This window comes from Hippichthys cyanospilos, chromosome 20 (genome assembly GCF_059441005.1).
Source record: "Hippichthys cyanospilos isolate Australia breed blue-spotted pipefish chromosome 20, RoL_Hcya_1.0, whole genome shotgun sequence".
In the NCBI taxonomy this organism is placed as follows: domain Eukaryota; kingdom Metazoa; phylum Chordata; class Actinopteri; order Syngnathiformes; family Syngnathidae; genus Hippichthys; species Hippichthys cyanospilos.
This window is the reverse complement of record NC_142388.1, coordinates 7,746,164-7,757,425: the sequence shown is the minus strand read 5'-3', so window position 1 is coordinate 7,757,425 and position 11,262 is coordinate 7,746,164. Positions and strand designations below refer to the sequence as shown.

Genomic DNA, 11,262 nt, shown 5'->3' with positions numbered 1-11,262 from the left:
GTTTGCAAAACTAGCCAATCCGGAAGTGTCAACACGGAAGTAAGCATTGAACGTTGGGTTATTTCCGGTGTTCAGACGAAAACTAGCTATGCTATGCTAATAGGCGGGGTCCGTGTTTAAGGAAGATACACATTCCTTAAATAATTGCTTCACACGTCTTTATCAAGACTACACATTTTTTTTTAAAATAACTAATTATGTGCAACGGCTGTGTTCAAAAAGAATACCCCAACCGGGTATGTCACTCGCATCTTTATTCAGATGTTTACACTATACAGTAATAACTTGCATTAAACGCTTTTCTTCTTCGCAGGGAAGCACTTGTCTGGAGAATGGCTCTTATCTCGTCAACTATTTGGGCTGTGCCCAGTGTCATCACAGGGACTTCGTGTTGATCTGTAATAAAGACACTGATGACGATGACGAAGAGGAGATTGTCACTTACGATCGTAAATTGTTTTGATATATTGAATTCTTTGTTTCTTTATACATTGTCTGCTTACGCTTTACCCATGATCACAGATCATGATTGCTGATGTAAATAATATGCTAAATATTTATTTAATTACACTTTTAAACTCCTTAAATCATTTAATAAAATCTTTTTTTTTTTTTAGATGTTTGTAAAAACTGTGACCATGTCATCGCCAGGCACGAATACACATTCTCTGTGGTTGATGAATATCAGGTCGGTGGAAAACAATAAAAATGATGTACAACACATCTGAACATTAGATACATATACAATAAATAAAATGCACACAGACTTTCTGCGCACATACATGTGCCTTTAAGAGGCGGGGCCTAGTAGGTAAGGACAGCCATTATTGGGAATGTACAATGCACGGCATCATGCCTGGTGTCATTTTATTGTATGTATACTTACTTTTCTGCATTCATTTTGTGTCTTTCAGGAGTACACGATGCTTTGTATGCTATGTGGAAAGGCAGAAGACTCCATCAGTGTGTTGCCAGATGACCCCCGACAGACTGCCTCTCTTTTCTAATACAATTAGAAGATGCTGCAGATTAGTATAATGACTCTTATTAGCATGAATACGGTCATAAAACTGAAACATGCTGCTGACTTTTTTTTTTATAAGAGAATATATGTTCAAACTGAGTGTTTGTGTAACTATATACCAGGTGTTTATACACACACACACACATACATATATATACATATACATATATATATATATATATATATATATATATATATATATATATATATATATATATATATATATATGTTGTTTGCCATGATTGTAACAAAGTGTTCTTTCTCAAGAGCACTTTAAGTGGCACTCAAATAAACCAATATTGACACGTCATCAACACTTTTGCTTGTGGACATGATGTATTTTCATGGTCAAAAGCAGCTTGATAAAAATACAGATACGCTGGTTGACTGTAGAAATGAATAAAAAATAATAAAATGACTCATGCACATTTACAATACAGAAGTGTGTGCTTGTAAATACATTCTAATATGTAGTGTTTGCAGATGAATGTTCAAATTTCTTCTAGCAAAGGTATGGTTGCCTATAACAGTGGTATCTGTACAGTTCTTACCGCTTATTTTTGGCTTCATATTAGGCATATGTGGCATGTCAAACATGAAAACATACCAATTATTGACATAACGTGACAACAGTGAGGAACATTCAAAGGTGAATCCAATTATGAGTTGAACTAATTCAAATTAACGCCATTATCATTGAACATTACTGAAAAAAAAAATAGTGAGCTACTTGCGACATTATTTCCTGGCATGGACTCTTCCAAGGTTCAACTTTTGGAGATTCCACTGTAATTTTTTTTCTGTTCAGAGGTTTGCGTTTTAACTCAAATGGAGGTTATATTAGTGCTTTTTTAAAACATTCTTGCATTACTTTAGATGTATGAATTCTCTTTGAATGTTCTAATAAATGAACGTACTTGCACACAACGGTAAGGTGGGCAAATGGATGACATTCCTTTTTACAAGGCTATACATGGATAAAACTCACAGACATGCTGCTGGTCTTAGGGTTGCAACCAGTGTGCAAAACAATACCCAGAAAAAAAACAAAAAACGGATTGGCTCTCCAGATATGAGAAACCGAAAGAGTTGGAAAGTTGAGTGCTTCACGGGGCAATTTAAGATTTTTTTTTTTCCATTGTTAGAATCTTTTTTCTATTCTTCACAGAAATACAATCTTTTGAGCCCAAAACTGCCAAAACCTGGACAAAATGTGATGGGCTGCTGTATTACAACGGCATGTCTAAAACAGTGAAGGAACCGCGCTCAAAACTGAGAAATAATGGAAACGTATGACTTCCAATTGGAACGCATAAAATCTGATTTTGCACCCCGGTTGCAACCATTTTCATCATACGATCCTCGAGTGTGCGCACATAATCACTCATGGATCAATTGAAGCTAATGTAGCAAATAAATAAAAACATTTTTTCTTACATTACATACAGTAAACATCACATTCCCTTGAGCGCATACTATATTTACACATGCGATGCTGACTTTTCTGTTTATCACCGTTTCAGTTTCCCCGGGCCTTTACCCTCCTGGGTTAAACCTCTTCCTATAGAGCGGGGGACCAACGAACTATGCCCGCTCGACTTGGCTTGCAGGGGGCCGTGGCGAGGGGGAGCAGCGGGTGTGGTGGATGACCTGGAGTAGCTAGACGGGGAGCGGTTACGTCCCAGAGGCGGCGCTCTGTCATCGCGGGGCTCCTGGCGGGACGGCGAGCAACTCAGCGAGCGCTGCAAGGCGGAGGAGCCGCTAGGGCGGGGTGGAGGTGGGCTGGCGGGCTGGTCGCCGCCGTCCTGCATCACCTGGTGCAGAACCGATAAGGATTCCGCGTCGCTGGTGCTGCTGGCGCGCGCTCGCAATCTCCGCCGCCTCAAAAGCAAATAGAAATACGTTTCAATTTCTCGTAAGTAATTTATGCCAGTGCAGAGCTTCTCTAAATGCACAACATTCTGATATCAAGACATTTTTATGTGAGTTTCAGAAGTCGATGGAAATTACAGGATAATTAGAAAAAAAAAAAAAAAAACTCTTAAGTTAGCTATATTATTTTTACACACCTATCTTCATGATATTATAACGCGGGGCTACAGCTAACAATGATTTTAACACCGCGATAATCTAATTACTTTGTTGATAAATCTAATGAGAAAAACAAGTTTTAACTCTTCAAAAACTGCATTTTTTTTAAATGGATAGCGCAATAAAAAAAAATTGAGTTTCTGGTTCCATCTGTAAATTTCTTTCCAAAGTAAAAGCAAACAATTGTCAAAGTTCTATTTCAATGCAAAGATGATTAAGTTTCCCTCAATGAAGGACTATGGAAATATGACAATATTACTGTTGAAATGCTGAATTGCAAAGGATTTGGACAATTGTAAAATAAAACAGGTCATCTACCTAGAAGGTTTTATCAATTTCAAAACTTTTAGAAATAATTACACAGAAAAGGGAGAGAATTGTTGTGGTAAGTCATTAATTATGAATTGACCACAGTAATCTTCAAATATGTTTGTAGTATGTTAAAAAAAAATGTGTTTCTTAAAACCCAGACTCACTTTTTTTTTTTTTTAAACAAGCCATTTGTCATTTTCCTCCAAATTGAAACATTTAACTCCCGATTCTCCCGAAGCAGTGATTTCATGATCATTTCCCGGAGGTTGTAAACAGTGTACCTGTGTTCGGCACATGGACCTGCAGACGGTTTTCCGGGCGGCGGGTGAGGCACGAGTCTGCCGCCGAGCTGCTCGGGGACAAAGGTGGCGCTCATGGGTCGCGGGATCTTACTTTTACCCCCCGATGAGGAGGACAGAGAAAGCGCATCTTCCCCTCCGTAGTCCGAGCGGGAGCCTCGCTCCGAGGAGAGGCGTTCTCGCGGGAGTGTGCCCTGCAGGTTTTCGCAGGAAAGCGATGGAGACGGGGAGTGGGTGGGCGAACCGGGAACGGGGCTGCTCCAGCGGTTCCTCCTGTCCCGGTGCAGATTCCAGCCCGGAGAGTCCGGGGGAGTGACAGAGTCTCGGATTGGGATGCGGCTCATTTTTGGCGAGCAGGGAGAGTCTTTGGGTCGTAAAGAAGCCAGGAGCGACGAGATCGCTTGGTGCTGCTGGTTCAAGTCCGACGAGCAGTCAGGCAGACCGGAATCACTCTCCGGGTCTTTTGTTAGCGGGGTCGTCAAACCTTTAAGCGGGCTCGATGACGGGGCCAAATCACTTTTTCCCACATCCTTTAAGAGTTGTCCGGGGAGTTCGTCGGATTTGCTGGACGGGGCCTCAAGAGGTATCGTGTCGCTTTTTTCGAGCACAGGAGACTGCGGCGTGCAGCTGGAAGACTGAAAAGAGATTAGGGATTGAGCAACATTTAAGAACCTTCAGGTTGTGTTGATGGTGGCACTGGCGCCATACGGACGAATGCAATAGTGATTTGAGTATAAGAAGGTGCCAGCGCATAGAATCGTGACAGCTTGAGCTCCAATGGCCTTTATTCAGACTGAAGTATATCTGTCATTTTGAATTCTGTCTCAAAAAGGGTAGTGGTGCATCTGTAGTTGAATCTACTCTCAAGTCCAGCAAATGGTACGCGCGCAGAAATCATCACGACGCTTGATCACGCCTACCTGATCCATGTGGGGTCGTCCCATGATGACGGAGGGCATTTGCCCCAGCATCCCCGGCAGCCTCCTGTGGCCAAGTAACCACGACCCGACCGAACAGTGCGACGGAACGGGACCGAAAGCTACAGCCGGGCCCTCCTGCGGCGGGTGGTTGTCCCTGCCGACGGGGTTGGGAGTTTCCGCTTTGTCCTCGCGCTGGGCTTCGGCTGAAGGCTTGATGGCTGCGGGATTGCTGCCTTGCTCCAGCTCCAGGACCACCCACTCTTGGGAGTCTCCCTCTTGGACCACAGGACTGATGTTGACCGCCACAAAACCGCTGCTGACTACGCCTTCCTCTGGGTCAGCTGTACCCGTGCCGGAATGATCGCTGGACACGACTTTCTCGCCGATGTGAGAAAGGACCGGAGGCGTTTTGCCCCGACTAAAAAAAAAAAAAAAAAAAAAGAATGAGTAAAAATGAAAAAGCAGCAGTGCTTGATTTTGAAGTATTCCAAAAGAAAGTTAGGGAGTTGGAAATCTTTTGGATTTTCCACTCATGTCAGATCATGTGATTAAATGTCATTCAGTTTTATAATTGTGAAAAAAAAAGCACTGCATTGATTCTAATTCTGATTCGAAGTTCCCAATTTTTTTTTTTTTTTTAAATTAAGTCCATTTGAGTAAATACTTCATTTTGTTTGACTGGAAATGGGACAAAAAAACAAGGGCTTGACAAAAGAGATAATAAACTCATTTAGCTGTTTTCACCAGTAAAATGTTTTTTGTTATTCATTAATTTTGTAACTAAATTATTTTTCATGTACAATAAAAACACATTCTTGCTACCTGTTTTTTGGGTTTGGTCATGTGACGTTTGCTGAACATTGGTCGTCACCTGGGCTTCAAGCTTTGACATCTTAATACTGATTTAAATCATGTAAAAAAAAAGGGGTAAAACTACTGTACATATAAAAAATACTTGACAGATTTGAGTCTATCCTGAATGAGTATTAAATACAACTGAACTACCTAGCATTACAACGTGATATGTTTGAAGCACTGACCAGGATTCAAGGAAGCGCTCAAGAGAAGGCTTGGGTTCAGGTGCAAGTCTCCTCTCAAACGCCAAGCTCTGGCTCTGACGAATCTTTCGAAGCAGCGGCACCGCCCGGTCCAAGTACAGAGTCTCGGATCGCACTCGCCTCGGAGAACTCTGCGCTGAGCCAACAGGGCTTGGGTTGCCCTGGTTTTGACTATGCTCTTCCTCAGTCGCCACCTGAAAAAAATAAGGCAGAAGCAGGGCTGTCACTCTAGAACATAGGTGTCAAACTCCAGTCCTCGAGGGCCGGTATCCTGCATGTTTTCCGGTTTTCTCTCCTCAAAACACCTGATTCAAATAATTAGTTCATTAACCGGAGCGCGAAAATGATCCTAATCACTTGAATCGGGAGCGGGTTCAAAAACATGCAGGATACCGGCCCTCGAGGACTGGAGTTTGACACCTATGCTATAGAATCTTTTTAAAATTGATGATTCTATCGAGTAATCCAGCCACCAACTATTACAAAAATCTACTAAGGTTAAAGTGAAGGTGAGTTGAAGTTAGTAGATATAACTACTCTTTACTTATTATCTTGTACATGTATGAATTTTTACACCAACAAATTGTCTCAATGTTAACCAGTTAGCAATGGTGATCAGCATTGGTGCAAAAATAACATCTGCCATTTGACCACAAGGGGGTGAACCAAGACAAGTGATGATATGTCATATGTCAAGACAGTCTTGGCATACGTTTTTTTTTTCTTATATACTGCAGCGGTATGCCCTTTCCACTCCGATTATAAATGCTAAATTAGCTTCAAAGTGGATATTTTTAGTCAACCTATGTTCAAAGTTGACTTACCCGATTGTTTTGCCTACCCGACTGTGTTGAATTTTGTCCCTAGCTCTATTAAGACGGATGTTTTAAATAGAACGTGTTATTTATTACAAGCAAGCACTTTGATTCCGAACAAACTCCACATAGGTGCCCGGAGCTAAGATTTAAGATCTAAACATCAGACTGTACCGCCACTTATAGTCCAACCATAAAATGTACATTAGAAATGTGTATAATAAGCAGAAAGCAGTCACTGCATAAAACTGACCTTCCTGATCACAGGTTCAACATGCTTCTGGCTTTGAATGCGGCCCATTTCATCCCATTTGCCTCTCGTGGGAACGGACGCAGGGGGGACAGGGGGGCAGTTGTCAGCGTCACTGAAGCGCTCTCCGAGCATGAGGACATCCTCAGTGTTCTCCCTCTGCAATTCCACTGGCAGCACTGATGCATTGGCCATGCTTCAGAGGGAGAGATAAAATAGAAGGTCACCCTGGAGCTCATCCGCAAAGCGCACGTTCGAGCAGTACTTTCACAATGACAGACAGGGTGGGGGGAAAAAACTCAATAGCATGACTGTGCAAGTCTACACATACATATTTGATATTATATTTGATCAATTTGATAAAGGTGTACCCCATGTGAGCTGGCGTGAGTCGGGTGAGCTCCTGGCCAGTCGGTGGTGCCGCGGCAGTGGACAGGATGTCATCAGATTCACATTTCTCCCAGTCGTAGGGATCGTTATGCAGCACATTGTGGCTTTTCATGGCGCTGTCAAACAGTGACATCAGCATCTGTCACGGGGAGAAAGGCACATGTCAGCATTTTGCCAGAGGAGCAAACATGAGAATGCAAATTTGAGTTTAAAGTCAACCTCATAGTCTGGTTTAGTGTAGTAATCCAGGCTGAGGATGTGATCCAGGAATGCACTAAACTCAGATGGTAAGTGGTTAAGCATGAGCCGGTGATCGTATGCTTCTTTAAGATTTCCTACTTGCTCCTGCAGGAGAGCATAAAATACAATTGAGACTTTAAGTATATATGGGACACAATTCTGCTTTTACAAAGACAATATATGTATATTTTTTACACAGTACCTTGTCTTTAAATTTCCTCCATGGGAGCTGACCAGACATGAATTCAACCAACATGTAGAATAGGGACCATAAATCGTCATGACGACCAATTTCCTGCAAAGTCCAAAAACAGACAATCCAGTTTACAACAAACAACACAAATCATATTCAACATTGCTCTCTCTTAATTTGCTCTTTCTAAACGTCATGTGTTGCTCACAGGATACACCTTTAAGATTTCACCTAATTCCAAAATAGCGAATATTACCTTGACCAGTTTCTCCATCCTTGGTGAAGATAATAATAAAACGCATTGGAAAAAATGTCAAGTCACCTTATTTTTATGTGTATTGATTGAAGCGTATCGCACAGTTCCTCTGAAGCCGGCCACAGAACGGGGCTGGACAAGTAAAAATGACAATCAGGTTTAACACACATTTGTCAATTGTCATATAAAATGATTTTTCTAGATATTTTGTTTGGCCAGATTGGCTCCCAAAATTGTTCTGAGAGTACTTACAGGGCGGAGTTCCTGATTGGAGGTCATGTACTGTCGGGCCAAACCAAAGTCCAGCATGTAGCAGCACCTGCAGGTACTAGCTAGCCTTCCCATTGCAAAGTTAGCCTGTGAGTGACAGGAACGTTCAAAGTTTATCAAAAGGTGTCTCACTGAAAGCTGCATGTGTGGAAATAAAGGACGTTTTTCAGGCAAATACCTTACCGGTTTAATGTCGCGGTGAAGGAAGCCCACTGAATGGATGTTTTCGATGCTCTGTAAAATTTGCTTGCCGAGCCTCAGAGTTGTCGAGACCGAAAAGGTACCACGGGCCCTGCTTCTCCGCAGATCTGCCAGGTTCCTCCCCTTTGGACGGTTACATACCATAGTTAGACCATCCACGATTGATACTTAGAACACTTTAACCGGTGCTGTCTTTGCGGAAGTCAGACAACACAACAATTACATCAATGACACACCACAAAGCCAGTTTTACAGCTACTACTAGATACAGTACACTGCAGAATCTTAGGACACATTACAATTGTGGAAATATGCTACTATGTACTAAAATGCAAGCAATCTTCAACACAATGTTAATACTGAAGCATTTTGCAACCCAAAAGAACCTTGTAAAAATACTACCTGGAGTTCCATCACCACATAATTGAAGCGTTCGTTTCGGCCAGCGCTAAAAAAGCGACACACATTATCTTTGCCTGTTGAAAGGAAAAAAAACAAAAACAAAACTGTCATACACATTTCATATATACGTATATATTTTTTTTTTTTGAGGAATCAATACAGTATGGTACTTACTTATTGATCCACATATCATATTCCATTCAGCTAAAGTACAGTTTCTTCATGTGCATCGTTTTCTAAGCGTTAACACAATTTCTTGAAAGCACAACTCTGCGCTTTTGTGCAATACCGAAGGGCTTTTTACTATCTGGTGATTAGCAGCTCATTTAATGTTTTACAATTTAAATCGTGATGCTTTGTGCACTTTATCATTCTTTGCACATTCCTTAATTTAAAAGTTATGTCGGCATATGTCATTAAATGCAATGTATATGTATTGTGAAGTGCAAGGAGGCACACCCTTGATTGCTCAACACTGCATCTGCAAACACTTAATGCAGCTTTCTGTTTGCGTAGCAAAGTCCCACTCACCCTGCAGCTTCCTCAACACGGCCGCCTCAGTCCTCTGTACCGGTTTGGGGTGTGTAGCAGACTCTACCTTCATGGCAACGGTGGCCTGGGTGAGTAGGTCCAAGACCTCGTAGACCTCCCCGAAGCCACCTCCGCCTATTTTTCTCACCTGTAAGGCAGTTTAATGAGTTCTCTACTGTTGTTATTTTGCATACTACAGTTTGTGTTGTTGAAAAAAAACTACAAGTGCAAGTGTTTAATAACGTAACAATTCTAATTGAAGTAGATATAGTCAAATTCAGTTTATTTGCCTCAATTTTAGCGTAAGCCAAGCATATAAGGCCAAGTCTTTACTAATAATACATTTCATGTTGTTTATTGTAATACATGTTTTTTTGTTGTTGTTTTTGTACCTATCAAAAACCTGCCTGTTGAGAATCATTGGCCTAAAATGTACCTTGAGCTGAACTAAGATATAAGGGGTACCGCATTTGATTTCTTACCACTCTCCATCTGTCTCTGACCACGTCTGCTGTTGACAGGATGTCTGTATGCTCTCCACTCATGCTGAGTGCTCTCTGCTGCAGTCACAAGCTGACATCAGTGGCACCAACCCATCACTGCAAACAATTACACGCTCTATAACCACATTGCCCGATACTTTGAGTTATGATAGGTTAAGTTACAAATTGCAAATACCTTCATGTCACCGATTCGTGCACTTTAACGTGGGACTTTAGGGAGGTTAACTTGATTGTGCATGACATTCAAATCGGGAGAAAGGCAGCGGTTAGCAGCTAGCTTTAGCCGATTTTAACCGGAGCCCAAAATATAGAAATGACATGAAAAGGGAGTTGGTATGGTTTTTAAAGAAGAAATGGGTACGGGAGAGCTGCAAGGCAGCAAATCTACGAAGCGGTGCTGAATGCTAACTAGCATGTTTACGCAGTCCGCGGTGGCTAAGCAGCGGTGAGACCCCGCGTTACCTCGCTCGGTCGCTCCGGTGAGACACCGGTAAAGAGCCTCCATGGTCCACTTCTCGACGGCCACGTCATTCCATTGGTTCCTTTATCTTGCGGATGAAGGCACGGCGATGGAGGGTATTCTCGAAAACGTGAGCTAAGCTAGCAAGATGATTGTGTCCACAGCCGCCGATTGCGGGGGCAACGGTGACGTCATAAAAGCTCCTGAATGAGCCGCAGAATCACCATGGTAACCATCTCCCCGCCCCACCTCCAGTCCAACTCAATCACGTTGACATTTTTCACTCAAACAGAATTTCACAGTCAAGATTCAAGCCAAACAATTTTCGGATGTTTAGTTGAAATTTTCTGAGCGTTGAAGTCATGAAAAACATCCAAGTATCACATAAACAACATTTATTTAAGCGGCGTGTTTGGTTTTCGAAAGAGAAGTCAATTCATTTTTATTTACGTTTTTTATTTTACAATAACAATATTTTTTATGTGGCCTGCAAAACGCTGATTTGACTTCAAGTCTCTGGCTACAATACCGAACTTTCAAATTGTCTATAAAAAAAAAAAACAACTTTTTGTTTTAAATTCTCAATCTGTTTTCTGAACGGTTATTACCAACCTCTGATTTCAAAACTAGGTAAATGTGTGACAAACACATAAAATTTATTCCGCCCCCCTGACATAAACTACAACTATAACGTGGCCCAAGAAAAAAAATGAGGTTGGTTTAGTTGATCATATAGCTAATGTATGAAAGCCAGTAGGTAGCTACACGGGTTTACCGTACTTTCTGCCACCTAGTGGAAAAAAAGTTTAATTATTGTGCCTGTTACTACTGTAAATAAAACAGACGTAGATTAAATGAATTTATATAATTGCTTGGAGTAAATAAAAAATTTGCAGACACATTTAGTGACTGTTAATATATTTACAACTGCCCACCTGACATACCTTGGAGTACACCGTTTTAAATACCAATTTGTGAGCATTTTGGTTAAACCAATATTCATTTTCAAATATCACTGCGGTTGTTGACTTTCAGCTTGTTTTATTG

At 41.4% G+C, this 11,262-nt stretch overlaps 2 protein-coding genes across 2 annotated transcripts; one reads left to right on the top strand and one right to left on the bottom strand.

Moving 5' to 3' along the window:
- Positions 1-50: 50 nt before the first annotated feature.
- churc1 (churchill domain containing 1) lies at positions 51-1,556 on the top strand. Its single transcript, XM_088402783.1, has 4 exons — positions 51-236; positions 314-449; positions 618-688; positions 915-1,556. Exons 1-4 carry the CDS (start codon positions 198-200, stop codon positions 1,005-1,007), a joined length of 339 nt encoding a protein of 112 aa, XP_088258909.1. The 5' UTR covers positions 51-197; the 3' UTR covers positions 1,008-1,556.
- On the bottom strand, positions 1,337-10,397 carry ttbk2b (tau tubulin kinase 2b). Its single transcript, XM_088402778.1, has 15 exons — positions 10,218-10,397; positions 9,735-9,851; positions 9,253-9,400; positions 8,722-8,795; positions 8,302-8,442; positions 8,101-8,205; positions 7,915-7,980; positions 7,602-7,694; positions 7,379-7,504; positions 7,141-7,298; positions 6,773-6,965; positions 5,687-5,898; positions 4,647-5,064; positions 3,709-4,361; positions 1,337-2,905 (listed from the first exon to the last, which is right to left on the bottom strand). Exons 2-15 carry the CDS (start codon positions 9,795-9,797, stop codon positions 2,536-2,538), a joined length of 2,820 nt encoding a protein of 939 aa, XP_088258904.1. The 5' UTR covers positions 9,798-9,851; positions 10,218-10,397; the 3' UTR covers positions 1,337-2,535.
- Positions 10,398-11,262: the final 865 nt, after the last annotated feature.